We start from the raw sequence: 23,505 nt of genomic DNA on the forward strand, positions 1-23,505 counted from the left end.
AAGCAGTTTAGAAACAAGGCCACCTCTCGACAGACGAAGATTACACTATATAAGACACTGATACCAACCGTGGTTCTGAAGCATGGGTACATGTGAAAGCAGATGAGCCAGTGCTTGGAGTATTTGAGAGAAAGGTTCTTCGTAAAATATATGGACCAGTTTGCGTTAATGTAGAATACAGGCGACGTTTGAACCTCTGGCTGTATGACGACGATAACATAGTTACACGCATCAAAATACAACGGCTGCGTTGGCTAGGTCATGTTGTCAGAATGGATGAAGAAGCTCCAGCAAAGAAGTCTTTTGAAGGCAAACACGGTGGTACACCGGGAAGACCAAAAGACCGATGGAAAGATCAAGTTGTGGGAGACACCTCGAAACTTGGTGTCAGAAATTTTCGAATGAGCGCTGAAGATCGAGGCGCTTGGAACGCTATTCTACCTTCGGCTAGTGGAACAAATATTCTGTCATAGCCAATTAAAGTAAGTAAAGTAAGTATTGAGTCTACCGTCCCTGCACTGCCTGATGTTCCAATATTAGGATCTTTGCCTACACAAGTCTTCCAAATCTGGAATAAATTGGTTTCTTGGGAGTAGGTCTTGGTCTCATCGTCTGCTCCCTGTGCGGTAGGTGGCATTGAGTTCTCTGTCACTTCACTGCCTGATGTTTCAGCATTAGGATCTTATATCCATCCATACTAGTCTTCCTAAACTCGAGATAGTCGTTAATGGTTCCGTCGTCGGGTCCTTGTTCGTTAGGCTGTGTTGGATCTCTCGCCCTAGCCGAGTCTTCCCTATATTGAGAGAGTCGGTGATTGTCTCGTAGTCGGCCGCCTGTCAGTTAGGCGTTATCGAGTGTCCCACTACTGCACCGCCTCCATCATGCATTACTACAAATACAGTCGGTCATCTAATGAAGAACTTGATGAATGTAAACGGGATGGGAAAATTTCAGAATTATTGAAATTTCGAATTTTAAAAACAAATGTAAGTAAAAAACCAAAAACTATTTACATATGCCTAGTTGTAGAAAGGTAGTAAAAAGTTACACAACACATGCACATGGTTAATTGGAAACATTTACATGCCTAACAAAATCAGATTAAAATTGTCCCTTGTTAACATTGATTTAATTACTGCTCAAATTGATAAGACATATCGCAAAATAATGTGGAAATCGTATAAAATTAAAGGGCTTGTAATCGAAAGAATTTAGTTATAAACGAAAATATCTACATCATATTAGAGAGCATTTTAGTCTGGAAGGTTTTCAAAAAACATGCATAGCTCCCATATCATATTAGGAGGGCTACTTTTGGTCACCTTATTAGGCAGACTAGATGCAGGCGAATATGGATTCTATTTAGACGACGAGGAAATCTTCAGCAAATGCCATGGGACTGCGGCGAATGATATACACAGCTTTTTAGATATGTCCAATGTAGAAATTGACATTGATGGGGCCAGTATGAATGTGTCAGGATATGTAACTATAATATGGGATGTGGAGCCAACTGATCGTATAGCGGTTTGTTAAATTTTTTTTACATTTATTACATTCGATTATTTATCATTTATTGTCTTTATCTAAATTCAGTTTCGTTTTGAACTCATGCGATTTAAACGAGGAGCCTGGCAGCCAACTATTTTCAATTCACTCGGAGAAGATTTCTGCACGGTCATGTATTTGGAGACGGAATTTTGGTATAGGCCACTGACAAGTAAAATCAGGCAAGACGAACGCCAGTGCGTCAATGTCAAAGGGGTAAGTAGTAGAAGCATAAATCGCCACATGTTCTTCTTATTCATATTCTTATTCATATCCCCCCCTAGACGGTGATTCATCTGGAAATGATGGACATATTCTTTAAACTCACTACAGAAGGTAATGATGTGGAGGGACGCCATAAAACGGTTCTCCAATTCGAAGCTATTGACCAAAATGGCGTTAAGCGGCCAAATCGAATTTGTGCCGAAATTGTAGGTGAATTAATAAGGATGTAGATTAACATGTTGAGCTATTCAACCTTCAAATAATAAATAAAAGAGGGTACTTCAAACTGCAAAAACTTTGAAATGAAGAACATAAAATAGTGAATGTCAGCAGTTTAGTTGAACCATAAATTGTTGTTAAATAAAGGGTTTTCGAAAAAGGAATTGAATTGGGTGGAATTGAATTTGTGAAGTAAACTCTTACATTAATCATTTAAACTGTCACTGTTAATTTATTTAGTAAACTAACAATTTTCATTATGATAAATTACACGAACGAACAATGTCTGCAAAACTTGAAAATTTACTATCGAAATTCGGAGTCGCTGAATGTAGCGTTAAGAGCGTCATTTTATTTTTGGCGTAATAGGTTCGTCAGTAAGCAAAATATGTGTTATTGGTCAGGTCAGGTGAAAATCCACATTTCATCCACAAAAAATAGCTATTTGGTGTGGTTTGCATACCGGCGGCATCATTGGGCCATTCTTCTTCGTCGATGATGACAACGCTAACGCACCATCTATCACTGATTAGTTTTGGCCTGAGACATAGACCTGGACGACATTGAAGAGTAATCTTCTTGAAACTCAAGAAATGACTCAGTCGATTGGCCGCTTCGTTCATGCAAGGCTTATTTTCTTTGTACAATAGCTATGCCAAGTCATTGGTTTTAAGGCAGAGCCAACGATGAAGTCGAAATAGAGACCATTTCGTCAGAAATGTGTGGCCGAATCATAGAATATTGAGGTCTAAAGTATTGACAAATACAAATATACCCCCGGTGGTCATATGAACGAAGTCGAGTTCCAATCATAAATGTTTTGATTGTTCTTCAAGACGATAGTAGGTTATGTTTAAATGATCAGATTCACTTAGGCGTTTTAATCCATTATGATATCACAGGAACAGAAGAAGCAAGAAGCCTTCTAGTTCCTACCGATGAACCATCCAGATCGCTTTAAAAAGCCCAATAACTTGCGAATGTTCAGATCCGCTAAATCAGACAGGTTCTCAAGAAATGAGAACCTAATGTGGAACTCCTTGTAACTGCTAGTGCGGGACAAACACACAGAAGGAGTTCTATAGTCTCTTCTCCTTCGATGTTCTCACAGCTCGGAAAACATGCCGACAACCTTCAGTCTGTCGGCATGTTTTCCGATTAGACAGTGATCTGTCATGACGGACACAATGACTAAGACGTCTGTTCTATACAATGATAGCAAAGCGGTAGACCTCTTCAAATCTAGATTAGGCCACATAGTTTTTGAATGCTCACCACACCTACCTCACCACCCCTCCCTCACCACCCCTCCCTTACCAACCATCCCTCACCACCCCTCCCTCACCATCCATCCCTTCACGAACTAGTCCTCTATATAGTGGACTAGTTCGTGAAGGGCTGTTTCAGTGGATTTGCCTTTACTATATGCATGATGATGGCTCGATAGGCGATCTCCAGGGATCTTTGTCCTAAGATATATTTCTATCAACCTCTCAAGGGTCTTCAGCATAAAGGATGACAGACTAATAGGACGAAAATCTTTCGCTTTCGTCTGGTAGGGTTTTCCTGCTTTCGGAATGAAAATGTTCCTCCATCCCACAGGTTTATATGACATTTTGATACAAACAGAATATATCTCCCTAAGCCGGGGAACCAGTCCATCAGACACAGCTTGTAATTCAACCGGTCATACATCATCAGGGCCAGGCGACTTAAAGGAGTCGAAACTTCTTATCATCCCTAATAGCCTTTGACAAATGCATACCAGTGATAACCTCTTCTGGCGCCACGTTGTCCGTTGGAGAATTTCCCGAGAAATGTGTATTAACGAGTTGTTCTAGTGTTTCCTCACTAGAGATTGTCCATACATTCTCCGACTTTTGAATATACCCCACCGTAATAAGTCTCGAGGACAGAATCTGAACTTCCGTACGCATCCAGGGGCAGGTGAGAAAGCTGTGGAACCACTCTTCCTTAGGACACTGGACACTTGCCGATAGTAAAGTTTTTGAAAAAAAACTTGTCTAAGGACTTGAAAAACCCGAAATTTTCTTAACTGTGCCTTACAGTCCTATGGTGCCTTTGTGGTTTTCGCCTGATTGAATAGTTCCTAAGAACTCAACTAGTTCTGTGTTCCATCATCGCTATTAGCCCTTGGTTTGTTTCTAGGATGTGAATACCTAGGCGATTCATACAAAACGCATGTGATTCTGACCATCACCTCAATGCCCACTACAGTCGACATATCCTTTTCAGGTCTACAAGGGATAGGATAATTAATTTAAAGATGCCCAATATTTCATCAAGGAAACACTTCCTTTGGTGGAACATTTTGTTACTTGATATTAAAAAATTGTACTTCATATTAAAAAATATTTTAATGTTGGGGATTGCAAATGGGCCATATCGGTTCAGCTTTGGATATAGCTCCCATATAAACCGATCTCCCGATTTGACTTCTTGAGCTCCTGGAAGCCGCCATTTTTATCCGATTTGGGTGAAATTTTGCATACAGTGTTCCGTTCAAATCGATCAAGAAGCTGATATAGCTCCCATATAAACCGATCTCCAGATTTGACTCCCTGAGCACCCATAAGAACAGAAGAAGAAGAACATAGTGCTATGTCATGATTTCCAACAACTGTTCTAAGGACGGTTCAAATCGGTCTATAACCAGCTGTAGCTCCCATATTTTAGCAGAATCCATGGTGGTGGGTTTCCAAGATTCGACCCGGCCACGCTTTTACTTGTTAAAGACAAAAATCTTTAAATTAAGTTCAAAATATCACTGAATGTTATGAAATTGACTTTGGGACAAAGAGAACGTTGTCCCATAGATCAAATTAAGATTTTCAAAAACCATGACGTCATGATCCATAATCTCATGACATTATGACATCTGTTTTTATACCATGTTCCTCATTGTTGCTTAATACCACAAACATTGTATTATGCTAATGAGGTGCATAGTAGATCACATCACTCCAAAAAAAGTTTAGCAGGCAATACCACACCACACTTAGACACCTTTGCCAACAATAGAAGCAAAAACACTAATCAAAAACACAATTTCGGTTTAGTTACGGTCTTACTCATATGATCTCATGTTGAAGCTTAGATGACGTTGACGCTCGATAGATGGAGACAAATCATTTCGAAAAAATTTACTCATATAGCCTTGTATAGGTTGATGTATTGTCATGCGCGCATGGCGTAATTGCTTACCTGTAAAGAGAAACAAATGAAAAAAAAAATGACTATTAATTAGTAATTCAATTAATCAATAAAAAGGAATTTTTTTAATAACCTCATATAGGAAATAACAATGAAATGTAAGGGGCTTGAGAAGTTTTAGCAATTTGAAGCATTTCAAATGATATTTGAATTACTCAGCTTTAAATACATAGGAAGGAGGAAAAATTCTTAAGTACAGTCGAAACCGCATAACTGTAACAGAATTTATTGAAAAATTGCGCTTAAATGAAACTTAATGAAAAGAACGAATCGTTTTTTGGCATTATTGAATTAATTTTAATGAAGAATCGCTTGACTGAAAATACTGCACAACTGAAAAGGTTAAACACCAAAACGACTCTTTACTAAAGGTACTTAAACTACCATCTCCCTAAGGAAAGAATATTAAAACTACCCTTTTTTTTAAGAAAACGGTACTAAAACGACAATTTTCTTGAGGAAAGGGTACTACAATTTTCTTAAGAAAACTAGCCTACAACTAGCCTAAAGGGTACTAAACTTCCATTTCCTTAAGGGAAGGGTAATAAAAGTTCCCTATTCTTAAAAAAGTGCTCATTTCAGTATCATAAGGTATTAATAGTAAAGCTACACCATATGGTACAAAAATAATACCGGATGGTATGGATGAAACATAAAATGATTAGTGCCGTTTGGTACTAGCCTTATTACCGAACTGGTATAAGTTTTAATTCCAATCTGTTATTGGTTTTAGCACCAGACCGTTATTGGATTTTGTACCAAACCGTTGAGTATTTTGACAGGTTTTTAGGCACACAAATTGTATTAACTAAAACTACCATTTTCTCCAGGAAAGGGTACTAAAACTACCCTTTCTTAAAAGAAGGAAAGGGTAGGATTAGCGATGACGTTTTAGATGTGACAATATGTTTGGAAAATGTAATCGATGAGGTTCAGGATTGGAGGGTCTTCATGGAGCACTCCTCCTCTGACCATCGCTACATTAGGTTTAGAATGGCACGGCCAGCGCCGAATTCGATAAACTTCCGTAATACGTTAAAAACCAAATTCGGAAGACTACTCAGAAGACGACTTGGGCAAGATAATTGAGATTGTCTAAGCATAGAAGACATTGACGACAATGTCAACAGGATTACGACTGCACTCGTGGAGACTTTCGCAGATAGTTGTCCTCTACGAGAAAGGAAATCAGCCCAAGAAAAACCCTGGATAACCGGGGAGATTCGCAATGTTGGCAAAGAGGTCGGCAGACTATGCATATTTCCGGCGTTATTACAGAAGGAGGCCGATTATCTGGTGCCCCATTTGGACTGGTTTTGCACAGCGTGCCTAGGACTTGCATATACTCCGATAGCCTGGCAGGAGGCAAGGCTGATATTTACACCCAAGACTGGCAAGGCAAGTTATACGGAACCAAAGGCCTATACGCCTTACATTCTTTCTACTCAAAATCATGGAACGCATTGTGGATACCATGATAAAGAGTAGGATATTAAGCGAACTGCTTAAACACAAACAGCATGCCTAAGTAATGAGAAGGTCGGTAGGAACTGCCCTGCACAAGGTTGTGCATAAAATAGAAGAATTCTTCGATGACAAGACGTACTCATTGGAGGTATGTATTGACATCAAGGGAAGATTTTAACAATGTGAGGACCGACACACTGATCCAATCCTTAGACCAGTACCGGGTGGACCAGGACCTTGGAGACTGGATAAGGAACAGGTGGATAAATTGTGGATCCTATGACACAAATATTGGGTTGCCCAAAAAGTAATTGCGGATTTTTTAAAAGAAAGTAAATGCATTTTTAATAAAACGGAATGAACTTTAATCAAATACACTTTTTTTCTAAAGCAAGCTAAAAGTAACAGCTGATAACTGACGGAAGAAAGAATGCAATTACAGAGTCACAAGCTGTGAAGAAATTTGTCAACGCCGCCTATATGAAAAATCCGCAATTACTTTTTGGGCAACCCAATATAAGGGAGAAAGTGGCACAGGGAACCCCACAAGAGGGTATTTTATCGCCACTATTTTGGGTGACCACCATAAATGGTGACCTATTATGGAGGCCGACTGAGGAGGGATTTGAACCCTTCTGCTATGCCAACGATGTTATTATACTTCTAAGAGGTAAAGATCCGAAGCAGCTATCCAAAATGGTCGATAGGGTCTTGCAGATGGCATACGACTGGGCTAGACCAAGGGGTCTCCATGTTTACCCAGAAAAGACCGCAATCTGCCTGGTCACGAGGAAGGCGAGGGTGGTCCAATTTAAAGCACCACGTTTCTTCAATAGAACGATTTCGATATCTGATAAGGTCAGAGTCAGTGTTCTCAACGTTAAGAGTGCTACAACCAAGGCTCATTTCTAGCGGAATATCTTCGTCAATAAGCAAAATATGCGTTATTGGTCAGACAGCAATCCGTACGTACCCCATGAGTCATCATAGCATCCCAAAAATATTACGGTTTGGTGCGGTTTATAGGTCTGCGGCGTCATTGGACCGTACTTCTTCCGTGATGATCAATACCGGCCACGTTACTGTGAATGGGAATCGCCAAGGAAAGTAACTAAAACTACGTTTTTTTTTTAAGAAACTACCCTCTTCTAAATTTAAGAGTACTTAAACTACCCTTTTCTAAAGGAGAGGGCACTAAAACTACCCTTTTCCTATGATAACAGAATATTTTTGACCCCAATTGGATGACATGGACTTGGAGGACATGTGGTTCCAACAGGACGGCGCCACAAGCCACACAGCGAATGTCACAATCAATTTATTGGAAACCAAGTTTGGAGAACGTGTTATCTCACGAAATGGTCAAATCGATTGGCCGCCAAGTTCGTGTGATTTGACGCCGTTAGACTATTTCCTGTGGCGCTATGCCAACAAGCCAACGACGCACAGTGGGCCAAATGGCAAAAAAATTGGAAATAAGTCTACAACTTTTTATCTGTTGATTTTAGCCATACAAAATGTTCTAGACATTTGTAGAGGAGGACATAGGCTTTCAGAAAAGTGCTGTTGTTGGTCCATATCTTTAATACAGGGTGAGCTACAGGGTGTCAAAGTTGACCACTTTTGACTTCTCCAAGCTTCTGGGGGCCATAACTTTTGATCTACTCAACCGATTTACATGATTTAGGACTCTAGAGAAAGAGCTTGACAAGATCTAAAAAACTTATGCATAAAGTACCATGCCATCGTGTACTGTTAAGGAGTTATGAATTGTTTAATTTTAAAATATGAAAATTTGGCCTTGGTTTTTTTCAGTGTTTTTTAAATAACTCCGTCAATTTTAAAGCTATAAACTTCATACTTCACACAAATTATGCCAGCATATGTGTGCATAAAATCACGTGAATATCTTTGGCGGTTTAAAAATGGCATCGTTTTCAATATGAAAAATATTTTTTTTGTCAAAAAATTGCAAAATTTTTCAAAAAAGATACTCCCATTTCCTTTAAGTTTTCGCAAACTTTGGCCGTCAAAGCATTATCATTTCTTTCCATTTTCACAAAGTCGAGGTATTAAGAAAAGTTTTAAGTGCTAATTTGGCTAATTTCGATATCAAACAACACCGTTATCTTAAGACCAAAATGGCCAATTTTTTTACTAAACTTCAAAAGTTTCTCACTGGAAAAAAAGTTCCACGGGGATTTTTTCGCTTTTTTTGAACTTAAATGAAAGCTTAAAATGTTCCCAACATTTTAAGGTATGTCTCGCCATATCCTAGCCATAAATGAGATCGTAGCGATCAAAATACTGAAAAAAGTCAATTTTCAAGTAGTGCTATATTCATTGCTAAAAAACAAGTATTACGTCACATTTTATTGCAAAGATGTTAAATAAACTTTTATTTGGTAACACTTCTTCTACAAAACACAAAAAGAATCATGGAAATATCTCTATTCTATTCCATTTTATGGAACCGGCAATAAAAAAGTCAATTTTTCAAAAAAGTCGAATTTCCCAAATTTTGTTTTTGTTGTCCTAATTGCACATGACACACTATAGCCATATTTACGCAACATACCTTATCGTAAAGGAAATTTTCATACCTTTCCAACAATGTATAAAACATTTCTCAACTCGGATTCTATCTACTCTAAAATTCATTTACACTTCATTAAACTCTATATAAAAATGTCTATTTGTGAAATGGAACCTTATATGGGGCCTACACTAAAACATTGATAGATTTGCCCAGGGTTTACAATACAAATGTGTTAGAATAAAAAAAGGTCTCCTGCCAAAGTTAAAAAAAATTGGAATAAAAATATGTGTTTTAGAGCGAAAACACTTCGCATCGGCGTGCGTTTGTATAGTACCTACATCTATTTTTAATGTAAGCTGATGATTTTTGAATAAAAAGTAACCTAGAAATATACCTGCATATATATATATATTTGTGTTAAGATTTGATGCAGACAAATGTTACCTGTTTCGCTATGTCGAATTCCCAGGAAATCCACCGTATCAATGAATGTGAAAAAACCTACCCATAAAAAATTCATTGTCATTTTTTTTAACCAAATTCGAGTCCAGGTAAATAATTATAGAAGAGTAAGTAAAAAGAGGCACTTTGGACCCCTTTTTACGATTGCGTCTGATACCTGAAATGGGTCATTAATTGTGAATATATTGCATAAATATTTGAACAAAATCCAAATTTTCTTCATTATATTTTGTAGAGGCGTAAAGGACATTTATAAGTTATGGAAGTCATACTGAAGTATTCCACTCTTTCGAAAATTGTATGGGACATCAAAAATGATTCCAAATCATACACGGAGTCATTTAAGGAACTTGTTTACACTTTGGACCACATATATGGAATAAGGCTAAATAAAGACGCTTTAGACAAACTTGAAAAATTCTACAAATCATTTGAGAGAAGGTTGCCAGAATGTTCATTCGCAAAAATCAAGTTTTTCAAAATGTATGAGAAGTGGCTGAAATCGGATCTACTTATTGAAATTAAACCGCTGATTCCCGGCCGGCCTAGCAAAGCATACGACGAAGTTACGGAGAAAACCAAAAAGAAAAAACAAGAGGAACTATTGGCGGCACATCCGCCAAATTTAATAAAAGATACGTTCAAAACAGCATTGTTAAAAACACAACCAAAAAATGTTGGACGAATTGTCGATGTTTTACCATTAGCATCTCCGAAAAGGGTAAAGAGAATGGTAGAAAGTATTCCAACTCCAAAATCGACTACAGAATTCACGGAGGAAGATGCACTGGCCCTGATTTTGAACCTAGGCCTCTCAAGAAACAAATACTCAACAATGAGGAAGGCTCTTCGTGAAAAAGGATGGGGTTGTTTACCCTCAAAACATAAATTGTACAACACCAGGACGAAAATGGTGCCATCAAATATATACGTGGACGAATTAAAAGCAAGAGTGAAACTTGCTGATCTTGTTGAAAATACAGCTGTTAGAATTATTTCTAATTTTACTGAAGAACAGTTGAACACATGTAATAATTCCGAAGTGGTTTTGATCAGCAAATGGGGTTGTGATGGATCATCTGGATTTTCCGAATATAAGCAACAAACAGAAATAGATACCAACTTCGCATCAATTTTCATGGCATCATTAGTACCATTGAGAATGAGATTGTACAAGGACCAATCTTCATCATCGAAAGAAAATGCATTTCAAGATATATGGATAAATAGAACACCTGGGTCAAAATATTTATGTCGCCCAATTCGGTTTGAGTATACAAAGGAAGACCGGAACACAACACGATCTTTGGTGAACGAAATAAAGGAAGAAATTGCTGCATTACCCATGATTGTTATAAACCAATTGGGAAGAAATATAAAAGTTTCGTTTCAACTACAACTCACTATGATCGATGGAAAGGTGGCAAACGCATTAACTGGCGTTATGTCCAATTGGAGATGCAATATTTGTGGCAAGAAGAATGGGCAATTCGAGGACAAGTCTGATGAAAATTTAGTAAACGAAAATGCGCTCAATTTCGGTATTTCGCCCCTGCACTGTAGAATTCGATTCATGGAGTATTGTTTGCATTTATCGTATGACCTTAAATATCGGACTAGCCCTGGAAACCGCGATGTCTCTGCTAGAAACAACCAAGATCTTCACAAAATGAGGCAGGAAGAGAAGAATCGAATCCAGTTGGAGTTTAAACAAAAGGGACTTATAATAGATAAACCTCTTTACGGATACGGAAGCACAAATGATGGCAACTCGGCAAGGCGGTTTTTTGAGGACCCCGTATCGACATCTAAAATAACCGGTCTTGATGAACACTTGCTAAGACGATTCAAAGTGATTTTGGCTGTAATCAATAGCAAAAAGATGATAAATTCAACCAAATTTGAAGCTTATAGTAATGACACAAAAAACATTTTATCTGATTTATATTCGTGGAAAGCTTTAACACCGACAGTACATAAAGTCTTACATCATGGCAAGGAAATTGTGGAATACAACATACTTCCGTTAGGAGAACTTACAGAAGAAGCTCAGGAATCCCGTAATAGAGATGTTAAACAGTTCCGGCTTTTCAATACCCGAAAGAGCACCAAATTTAACCAAAATTATGATTTACTTCAATATTTATTGTTATCGTCTGATCCGGTACTATACAGCATCAGAACTAAATGGCTACCAAAAATATGTGACGATATAGATAAGGACGATCCCGATGCCATTCAAATTAAAGAGCTTTTAAATTTTGATACCTTAGATTATTTGGTAGAGAATAAAATCAAATAATACAAAACTAAAATGCTTTTTTATTTTGGGAGTAGCTAATATACATATAAACGCACGCCGATGCGAAGTGTTTTCGCTCTAAAACACATATTTTTATTCCAATTTTTTTAAACTTTGGCAGGAGACCTTTTTTTATTCTAACACATTTGTATTGTAAACCCTGGGCAAATCTATCAATGTTTTAGTGTAGGCCCCATATAAGGTTCCATTTCACAAATAGACATTTTTATATAGAGTTTAATGAAGTGTAAATGAATTTTAGAGTAGATAGAATCCGAGTTGAGAAATGTTTTATACATTGTTGGAAAGGTATGAAAATTTCCTTTACGATAAGGTATGTTGCGTAAATATGGCTATAGTGTGTCATGTGCAATTAGGACAACAAAAACAAAATTTGGGAAATTCGACTTTTTTGAAAAATTGACTTTTTTATTGCCGGTTCCATAAAATGGAATAGAATAGAGATATTTCCATGATTCTTTTTGTGTTTTGTAGAAGAAGTGTTACCAAATAAAAGTTTATTTAACATCTTTGCAATAAAATGTGACGTAATACTTGTTTTTTAGCAATGAATATAGCACTACTTGAAAATTGACTTTTTCAGTATTTTGATCGCTACGATCTCATTTATGGCTAGGATATGGCGAGACATACCTTAAAATGTTGGGAACATTTTAAGCTTTCATTTAAGTTCAAAAAAAGCGAAAAAATCCCCGTGGAACTTTTTTTCCAGTGAGAAACTTTTGAAGTTTAGTAAAAAAATTGGCCATTTTGGTCTTAAGATAACGGTGTTGTTTGATATCGAAATTAGCCAAATTAGCACTTAAAACTTTTCTTAATACCTCGACTTTGTGAAAATGGAAAGAAATGATAATGCTTTGACGGCCAAAGTTTGCGAAAACTTAAAGGAAATGGGAGTATCTTTTTTGAAAAATTTTGCAATTTTTTGACAAAAAAAATATTTTTCATATTGAAAACGATGCCATTTTTAAACCGCCAAAGATATTCACGTGATTCCTTTTGTATTTTATGCACACATATGCTGGCATAATTTGTGTGAAGTATGAAGTTTATAGCTTTAAAATTGACGGAGTTATTTAAAAAACACTGAAAAAAACCAAGGCCAAATTTTCATATTTTAAAATTAAACAATTCATAACTCCTTAACAGTACACGATGGCATGGTACTTTATGCATAAGTTTTTTAGATCTTGTCAAGCTCTTTCTCTAGAGTCCTAAATCATGTAAATCGGTTGAGTAGATCAAAAGTTATGGCCCCCAGAAGCTTGGAGAAGTCAAAAGTGGTCAACTTTGACACCCTGTAGCTCACCCTGTATTAAAGATATGGACCAACAACAGCACTTTTCTGAAAGCCTATGTCCTCCTCTACAAATGTCTAGAACATTTTGTATGGCTAAAATCAACAGATAAAAAGTTGTAGACTTATTTCCAATTTTTTTGCCATTTGGCCCACTGTGCGACGATTAATGAACTTCGTACGAATATCGAAAGAGAAATTGCAGCAGTATCGGTCGTTTTATGCCTGAAAACAGTCGAAAATTGGCTTTAGTGTGTGGACTTCTGCAAAAGAAATCGAGTTCCATACATAATGGCATCGAATGTATTTTAACAGGAATAAAAAATTTTATTGATATCCAAAACCGTTGTTGTTCTATTTAAAAAAAAAATCTTTTATAGCGCTCATATTGAAAACCCTGTACTGTGCTGGGTCTCAGATCATTATTCCGATGACTGACAAACGGAATGACGATGTTAGTATGCCCCCATACTATGGTGGAGGGTTTAAAAACATGTAAGAACCAATCACTGAATACACCTTCGTTAAATGTCTTCATAGATTTCTCCATTGTCATTTGTTAAAACAAAATCCCTTAAATTTTAAATGCATTTTTCAATTTGATTGTTTTTCATAAATGTGCCATTCTATAATTGATTTCATATTAAAATTCCTCCAACCCATTCAGCTGGTAATTAACTTCAATTTGTTTGTTGTTGTTTATTGGATAATTTCCCCCCAAATGCACCATACTTCCGTCGGAAATTGCCAAGTACATGCTGCACTTCCGACATTCTAAATATGCCAATAGCTCCTAATTGGTATTGTCGTACATTTCAATTTAATTAAATGCATAATTAAACTTTTCACTCTTCCCCTCCCCCCCATACACAGTCAGTCAAAAGAAATGAATGTCATGTTGCAACATAAACTTCCATGTATGTATGCATGTATGTATGTTAGTCATATGCACCATGTGGCAATGCAACCATTCTTGTGCGATTCCATAACCATGCATCCTTTGAAGTGAGTGCTCTTATCCTTCCTTCTTTTCCCTTCGCTTTGTCATTGAGAGATGAATGGCCTCAAAAACGATGCCATTAGCATTTCGTTTGGCTTTCATCTTCTCCCCAACCGCGTCCGCCATTGCATTCTCCTCATTTGGCCTTCTTTGTTGGTTAGTAAATCGTGGGAGCGGATGGAGAATGAGAGAGAAAAAATGGGACCATGCGAGTGAGTCGAAATAAATTGTTGGTTTTCTTTTGGTTGCCATAATTTAACTGTCATTATGGAGAGTAGTTCATTTATCCAGGCTACATATTATGCTTCGACGCCTTGTGGGAGGGCTTAAGGACGAAACAGAAAGTGGAACAGTTCATTTGGCACAAGGTTGGCTGCTGGAATCAAGATCTCATAATGAGAGCATATAAATATTGAAAAAAGGTTCAATTGGCCTTAGATGTGGTGCAAAAGCGTAAAAGCTTAGAATTCAACAATGCTTAACAATAACAGATTCACAGTATTGCAATGTTCTTGAATGAAGAATGAGGCTATCAGATAAATAATGTGACGAGACGGTTGAATTCGAAACCCAATGGTTTCAATTATAGTACCAATATGCAATCAGACTTATTTAGGCAACTTGGTACAATGATAAGGAAGCTTTCTTCTAGTTTTACATTTTCATCTAGCAGATCGTTTTAAAAAGCCTAAAATCCAGCGATTGTTCATATCGGTTAATTTTGACAAAGCTTCAAAGTAACGAGTGCGTAAAAGGATGTAGTGCTTATTGACATTTGTCTTAAATCTCTGGATGTCAAATTTAGTGGGAAAACCTTTAGCCGGAAGCCGATTCCACATACGAACGGTTCGGGCGAAATAAGAATTCTCTCTATAATGCATTGTACGGCCCGCTGGCCAATCAATTACAAACGGGTGCGAGTTCCTGGAATGTCTATTATCCCTGACATACATCCTCACATCAGGAATAAGAAGACGAATATCAGACGAACACACACCATGCAAGTACCGATAGAACAGCGTCAAACAACCCACATTGCGACGATGATGAAGGGAGGCAACAAAATTGTATACCCCACTGTCCCCAATGAATGCCATCGCTCTCCTCTGTACACGGTCCAGTAGCTCCTCCAGGGATGATTTTGAAGCTCCAGCCCATACATGTGAGTTGTACTCCATTTTCGGTCTTATGAAAGTGGTGTAGATGTTAAGAAGATCAGACGGAGTGAAGTAATTCTAACACCGTTTAAGGAAGTCTAAACACTTGAATGCTTCTTTCGACACTTCGAATACATGTTTAGCCCAACGGACATCACTTTGTATTTTCATGCCCAGAACATCAAGAACTTCTGATTGCTCAACATCAACACCGTTGATAGACAAAGATGATCGTAATGGGTCAGCGAATCGTTTGTGTGACAACAAGCAGCACTGAGTCTTCCGTGCATTAAAATCTACTCGATTTATTCGACCCCACTCAGAAATGGCCAGCATATCCTGGCAGAGTGTATCGTCCATAATCAGCCTCTTGTCCTTAATCTCTCGAAGACTTGGCCTACGGTCGAATGAGTACGAATGACTGAGATTATCGCCTACCGTGCGAAAGTCTTCCCGGCGCGTTGGAAGGTTGCGAACGTTCAGCCAATACCCAAAAAAAGGTGAGACAAAAACCCTGTGAATTATCGGCCAATTGCGATATGCTCCTCTCTCTCCAAGATTATGGAGAACATGGTTCATCACTATCTTGTGAGGTTTTTAGAGTCGAATGGCCTTCTTAGCGATCAACAGTGTGGGTTTTGCAGAAATCGCTCAACGAACGACCTCATGGCACTTCTGTCGAGACGTTGGAGTCGCTCAATCCATCAGTTTGGTGAGAGTAAGGTTGTGGCTCCGGATATCTCCAAGGTATTTGATAGGGTCTGGCACTGTGCACTACTATCAAAGCTTGTCGCATTTGGTGTCGGTAATGGCCTCATTCGATTTATTTTGAGCTTTCTCAGAGATCTCACTATTCAAGTCGTTATAGGTGGGTTCTCATCCAAGGAGCACAAATTGACCGCAGGTGTACCCCAGGGCTCTGTTATTTCTCCTTCTCTTTTTCTTTTTTCTTTAACGATCTGTTGAGTCAGACATCAAATCCGATCTACTCATTTGCGGATGACAGTAATCTCCGTCATTCGTACTCATTGGACTATAGGCCGAGTCTTCGAGAGATTGTGGACAAGAGGCGGGTTATAGACGATACACTCTGCCAGGATTTGCTGGCCATTTTTTAATGGGGGTCGAATGAATCGAATAGATTTTAAAGCATGGAGGACTCATTACGATTTCTAACCCACTAACCCATTACGATTTTTTTTGTCTATTAACGGAATAGATGTTGAGCAATTGATGTTGTGGGCATGAAAATACAAAGTGATGTCCGTTGGGCTAAACATGCATATGAAGTGTCGAAGGTTAGGTTAGGTAAGAGTGGCAGTCCTTTACCGACTCACTTAGACATTGTGATACCACAGTAGCGACAGACCAAGGCTTCTGGCGGGACTCGAACCCATGACCCCTGCACTGGTAATCCAAGCATGTTACCAACTCAGCTACCGGGGCGCCCCTGCCGAAAAAAGCATTCAAATGTTTAGGCTTCCTTAAACGGTATAAGAATTTCTTCACTCCGCCTGATCTCCTTAACATCTACACCACTTTCATAGGGCCGAAAATGGAGTACAACTCACATGTATGGGCTGGAGCTTCGGAATCATCCCTGGAGCTACTGGACCGTGTAAAGAGGACAGCGATGGCGTTGATTGGGGTCAGTAGGGTATCCAACTCTATTGCCCCCATTGAACTTTATCGCAATGTGGGTTCTTGGGCGCTGTTCTATCGGTACTTTCATGGAGTGTGTTAGTCTGATATTCGTCGACTTATTCCTGATGTAAGGATGTTTGTCTGGGATACTAGATATTCCAGGAACTCACACCCGTTTGTAATTGATTGGCCAGTGGACCGCACAATGCATTATAGAGAGAATTCTTATTTCACCGTTCGTATGTGGAATCGACTCTTTAAGGACATCGCAAACAAGTCCCTCCTGCCAGGCCTGAAACGCTGGGTCGCGAATTATCCGTGTGGTTTGTTGAACTTAGGGATAAGAAGTCAAAGCACCGCACCATATGCGGACGATTGTACTATCATGGCAAAAGGATCCCCCATCCATTGTTGATATCTGCGATAGGTTGAACTTCTACCTCAACGAACTTATCTCATATTGCGTTGCAAGAAATCTCAAGATATCTGCCACCACATCTTCAGCCTCATTTTTCACTACAAATACGCGTGAGGTGAATATCGGGCTGACTGTGATAGTCGATGGAGAAATGATTCCGACCATCAAGTTTCAGCCCCAGCTCTTACACATTCTCCCCACATGCCACAGCAATTTGCGACAAAGTCAAAAGTAGAAACAAGGTCCTCAAGTCACTTGCCGGCAGCACTTGAGGCCCAGACAAAGAAACCTTGTTGACCAAGTACAAAGCAATTGGCCGGTCTGTGGTAAATTATGTAGCGTCAGTGTGGTCTCGTCAGCTTTGTGACACGCAGTGGAATACTATACAGATCTGTCAGAATGCCTATCTTCGAACTGCGACGGGCTGTCTCCTCAATTCTCATGTGGACCACCTCAGGAGACATGCTGTCTAAGCAATACCTTTTGGGCTGCTATCGCAGAGACCGTCCAAATCATCATCTTGTGGATAAGTATCCACATGATCTAGAGAGTGAGGTTCAGCGCTACAAGAGAGAATCTCTAAATCAAGCGGCATACCAGACACGGTAGCAGATGCGGTAAATAGCTACCGGATGAATGTGGTCCTGGGAGAACGAACGCCTTCAATTGCACTTAAAGAAATTGACTTCCCCCGGCAAACCAAAGTAGTTCTGGCTTAATTACGTTCCTGCAGATGCAGCCGCCTCAATTCCTACAGAGCAAGGATTGATGCAGACGAGCAAGATGTATGTCCCGAAAATGACCAGGAACCACACCACACATGTCACCTGTTTAACTGCCAACCCATACCCACTCGACTCAGACCCAGTTCCCTCTGGACGCATCCCATCTTAGTCACAGAGTTCCTGGATCTGCACACTTAACAGAATCAAGCAGACGAAAGATAGAACACAACAAACTGCTACAACAACAATTTTCGTTTGTTTCTCTTTGGAGACGAACTTAATGATCGGAGATGTTCTTTGCAAATGGAAAAGGAAAGCCAGAGATCGCAACATATTCCCCATATTCCGTCAATCGCATTGCAGCAAAACGTCGTAGCAAAACCGCCGGTGAAATTATAAATGAGTTGTCCAACAGAATATCAGGCTCTATTAAAGCTACAAAGCTTAATATTCTGTAAATGTAGCTACTGCACTATACAGTGCGCTGCATGACTTGCCTTCTAAACACCTTAATATTTGTCAATCGCGTTTTTGTTGAGCACAGTTTCTATTTTCACCTTTTCCAGCGTGCTAGAATTAACAATTTTGTTTTCGATTTTGCAAAACTCGCTGGTAATCTTATGCGATACTCTACACGTTTTGAGTTACAAATTATAAATGCGTACACGGACTCGTAGTTAATAGAGGAATAAATATCTTAAATGCAGATTTGTACAGATTCCATCAAATAGATAAACTGGTTATCACAATCAGCATCTGATTAAAACATGCAAAAATTACCATAGATGGTTATACATGGATAAACTGTGGGTCTCATTGTCAAAAGGGAGAAAAAAATTTTGAAATGTGAGAAGTTTAAAAAGATTTTCAAAATGCATGTGTGTCTCTTTCTTTGGATTGCCCAAAAAGTAATTGCGGATTTTTCATATAGTAGGCGTTGACAAATTTATCAACGGCTTGTGACTCTGTAAATGCATTCTTTCTTCTGTCAGTTATCAGTTGTTACTTTTAGCTTGCTTTAGGAAAAAAGTGTAAAAAAAGTATATTTGATTAAAGTACATTCTAAGTTTTATTAAAAATGCATTTACTTTCTTTTAAAAAATCCGCAATTACTTTTTGGGCAACCCTATATATGTCTGTCTGTCTTTCTATCTGTCTATCTTTCTTTCTATCGTACACGCATAAAAAAAAAAAACAAGTAAAAAGGCGTTATGTCCGGCGGGGACGAACGTTATATATGTAAATCACCTTTCGTCAAAATCAGGTGAAAAATGCATATCTTATGTCCCATAGTAGCTATATCGAAATATGTTCCGATTTGGACCAAATACTAATAAGTACAAGTCATTGTTCAATTGTCTATAACAAAATATTGGTCTTTATAGTAGCTTATCTAAAAATAAACCGATCTGAACCATATACGACGCAGATGTCGAAAAGCCTAACATAAGTCACTGTGTCAAATTTTAGTGAAATCGGATTATAAATGCGCCTTTTATGGGGCCAAAACTTTAAATCGAGATTTCGGTATATATGGCAGCTATATCCAAATCTGGACCGATTTGGGCCAAGTTGCAGAATAATGTCGCAGAGCCTAACACAACTCACTGTCCCAAATTTCGGCGAAATCGGACAATAAATGCGCCTTTTATAGCCCCAAAACCTTAAATCGAGAGATCGGCAGCTATATTCAAATCTGGACCGATCTGGGCCAAATTAAATATGGCTGTCGAAGGGCCTAACACAACTCACTGTCCCAAATTTTGGCGACATAGGACAATAAATGCACCTTTTATGGGGCCAAGACTTTAAATCGAGAGGTAGGTCTATATGGCAGCTATATCCAAATCTGAGATTATTTGGGCCAAGTTGCAGAATAATGTCGAAGAGCCTAACACAACTCACTGTTCCCAATTTCGGCAAAATTGGACAATAAATGCTCCTTTTATGGTCCCAAAACCTTAAATCGAGAAATCGGTCTATATGGCAGCTATATCTAAATCTGAACCGATCTGAGCCAAATTGAAGAAGAATGCCGAAGGGCCTAACACAACTCACTGTCCCAAATTTTAGCAAAATCGGATAACAAATGTGGCTTTTATGGGCCTAAGATCCTAAATCGGCGGATCGGTCTATATGACAGCTATATCCAAATCTGAACCGATCTGAGCTAAATTGAAGAATAATGTCAAAGGACCTAACATAACTCACTGTCCTAAATTTCATCAAAATCGGATAACAAATGTGGTTTTTATGGGCCTAAGACCCTAATCGGCGGATCGGTTTATATGGGGGCTATATCAAATTATAGTCCGATATAGCCCATCTTCGAACTTAACCTGCTTATGGACAAGAAAAGAATATGTGCAAAGTTTCAGCTCAATATCTCTATTTTTAAAGACTGTAGTGTGATTTCAACAGACAGACGAACGGATATGGTTAGATCGTCTTAGATTTGACGCTGATCAAGAATATAGGGCCGGAAATGGATGTTTCGATATGTTCCAAACGGAATGATAAAATGAATATACCCCCATCCTCGGTGGTGGGTATAAAAATCATTAGCTACAAACGAATTTTTCGACAAGTAAACTTTTTATGAAAAATGTTGGAACATTATTTACCATAAAATTGCAAAAATTTGCAACGAATACAGAGGATGGATATATCTTAATGGTCCAAAATATTGAAGAAATTCTTGTTGCCTCTAGTCTGGCTCCGTTTGATCCGATGGGATTATTAATGTGCAATACTGATCCATGTTTTGATATATCTGCCATATAAACCGATCTTGAATCTTGACTTCTTGAGCCACTTAAAGCAGCCATTCTTATCCGATTTGGCTGAGATTTTGCATGACGTGTTCATTCGGTCCATAACCTTACCTAGCTGCCATATAAACCGATCTGGGGTCTTGACATCTTGAGGTTCTAGAGGGCGCAATTCTTACCCGATTTGGCTGAAATTTTGCATGACGTGTTTCGTTATGACTTCCAACAACTCAGCTAAGTATGGTTTTAATCGGCCCATAACCTGATATAGCTGCCATATAAGCCGATCTGAGATCTTGACTTCTTGAGCCACTAGAAGGCGCAATTCTTATCCGATTTTGTTGAAACTTTGCACGAGGAGTTTTGTTATGATTTTAAACAAATGTGCTCATGACGGTTGAAATCGGTCCATATCCTGATATATTGTAGCTGCCATATAAACCGATCTGGATCTTGACTTTTTGAGCCACTGGAGGGCACAATTCTCATCCGATTTGGCTAAAATTTTGCACGAGGTGTCCGGTTATGATTTCCAACAAATGTTTTCAGTATGGTCTAAATCGGCCAATAACCTGATGTAGCTGCCTTATAAACCGATCCGGGATATTGACTTCTTAAGCCTCTAGAGGGCGTATCTTACCCGAAATTTTTGTACAACGGCTTCATCCACACGTGTCAAATATTATCCGAATCGACTTGTAGCCTGATACAGCTCTCATATAAACCGATCTCCCTATTACCTTTCATTTCCCCTTACTCCGGTGCCGGGCCATAACGGAGTAAGTGGAAATGAAAGGGGAGACGATTTGGCGGTGAAGGCCAGAGGACTGCCGTCAATAAACTTGGTTAACCCGAAGCGTTTCGGGTCGACGCAGTCCGAGTTAAGGGAGTGGGCGACGAATGCGCATGCAACATTGTGGAAGAGCGAAACGGTCGGTAAGACGGCGAAAATCCTATGGGGGGATTCAGATCGTGAGAAGACGAGGCTATTACAGAAAGGAAGCAAGAAGAAGGTCAGTATTACTATTGGCATCATAACGGGACACATGGGACTACGAGCTCACGGCAAGTGAAAGCATGTGTAGGGCTTGCGGGGAAGATGATGAGACGTTGGAGCATTTCCTTTGTCATTGCCCGGCAATCGCGTCTAACAGATACTGGCACTTAGGTGGAGACATAATATCAGACATGAACCAACTTGAAAACAAGGATTTTGTAAGCATCACAGAATTCCTAACTTAAAATTTTCTTTTTAGAGGTTATTTTAAAGTTTTTAGAGCGCTCAACAAGCCGATTGCTCGCTTAGGTGTATGTCTATAGTGGCATGTGGCAGATTAATATCTGCACCCTCTTTTCAACCTAGCCTAACCTAACCTATTACACTTCTTAAGCCCTTAAAGCGCGCAACTCTTATTCGAATTGCATGAAATTTTACACAATGTTGTCTACTATGGACTTTGTCCTCCCCCATACCCAAATTTTCAAAAACGCCAGATCTCCGAGATGGGTGCATCAAGTAAGTTTCCGAAGCGAAAATTTTGCAAGCCACCTTATGGTACCCCAAAAACACGAAATTGGTATAAAATTTTGGGGTCAAATAACCTGGGGGGACGCCCCATCCCAAAACCCACCCAAACGGACATGTTTACCGATGGGGACAATATGGGTATCAAATGAAAGCTTTTTAAGAATAGAGCACGAACTTGGTGTCAGGGGGTCCCTCTTGGGTGGTATTTTTAGGGGTGTCTAAGGGGCCTCCCCACCCCCCATCCCCGAACATATTTACCGACCATAGCAATATAAGGCTCAAATGAAAGGTATTTGGGACTAGAGCACTAATATGATATTCACATTAAGGCGAAATATCTGAAAGGCAGTACCAGGGCCCCAAACAGGATTTATATCCGGACCGTGCCAGTTTAAGGCTCAGATAAAAAAAGAAAATACGAGTGAAAGAAGGCGCAGCGGACCCTGTTCAGCCAAATTTCCTTATCGTTAACCAATCAACCAAATTTCCTTATCGCAAATCTAACTCGAGCTCAAATTTTCCTAATACATCTCTATGTTTGGGTATTTTTCGACTCTTAAAGGGTTAAGGAGTTCCAATTCAAAGTCAATTTATTTCCTTAACATTCCCCTTAACAATCTTATACTGTTTTCCTACTGTCTCCATCACATTTCTATTATTTGACCACTGTTTCACGAACCTTGATCCCAGTTTCTGTTTGATTTAGACTAATTAATAAATATATGAACTGAACGATAAGGTGGTAACCTAAAATCTTGTTTGGCTACTGGTTAACGCTTCTTTCTTTCAATTTTTTTTCATGCTGCAGGTTCCATACAACTACGGCATTTCAGTTTGATGTGTGACAAAAGAAAAAAAAATTAATATAATAATAATAAGGTGGTTTTGTGATTAAAATGTTAATTGGTTGCTGGCGAAATAAAGCTGTGGCAATCTTTGAACAACTTC

The 23,505-nt window shown here is 38.8% G+C and overlaps 2 protein-coding genes across 24 annotated transcripts in view; one reads left to right on the forward strand and one right to left on the reverse strand.

Moving 5' to 3' along the window:
• LOC106080785 (mucin-2) overlaps positions 1-23,505 on the reverse strand; it is a 398,264-nt gene that overhangs the window by 146,294 nt on the left and 228,465 nt on the right. The gene's annotated exons all lie outside the window — the stretch shown is intronic.
• LOC106080788 (uncharacterized) lies at positions 1,223-2,059 on the forward strand. The gene is made up of 3 exons (XM_013242346.2): positions 1,223-1,527; positions 1,597-1,764; positions 1,833-2,059. The coding sequence occupies exons 1-3, from the start codon at positions 1,279-1,281 to the stop codon at positions 2,001-2,003; spliced, it is 588 nt and encodes a 195-aa protein (XP_013097800.2). The 5' UTR covers positions 1,223-1,278; the 3' UTR covers positions 2,004-2,059.

This window comes from Stomoxys calcitrans, chromosome 5 (assembly GCF_963082655.1).
Source record: "Stomoxys calcitrans chromosome 5, idStoCalc2.1, whole genome shotgun sequence".
NCBI classification, from domain to species: Eukaryota; Metazoa; Arthropoda; class Insecta; order Diptera; family Muscidae; genus Stomoxys; species Stomoxys calcitrans.

Coding starts and splice junctions, on each gene's coding strand:
- LOC106080788 (XM_013242346.2), top strand. CDS start 1,279: ATGCATAGCTCCCATATCATATTAGGAGGGCTACTTTTGGTCACCTTA. Junction 1,528..1,596: donor AGCCAACTGATCGTATAGCG/GTTTGTTAAATT, acceptor ATCTAAATTCAG/TTTCGTTTTGAACTCATGCG. Junction 1,765..1,832: donor AGTGCGTCAATGTCAAAGGG/GTAAGTAGTAGA, acceptor ATCCCCCCCTAG/ACGGTGATTCATCTGGAAAT.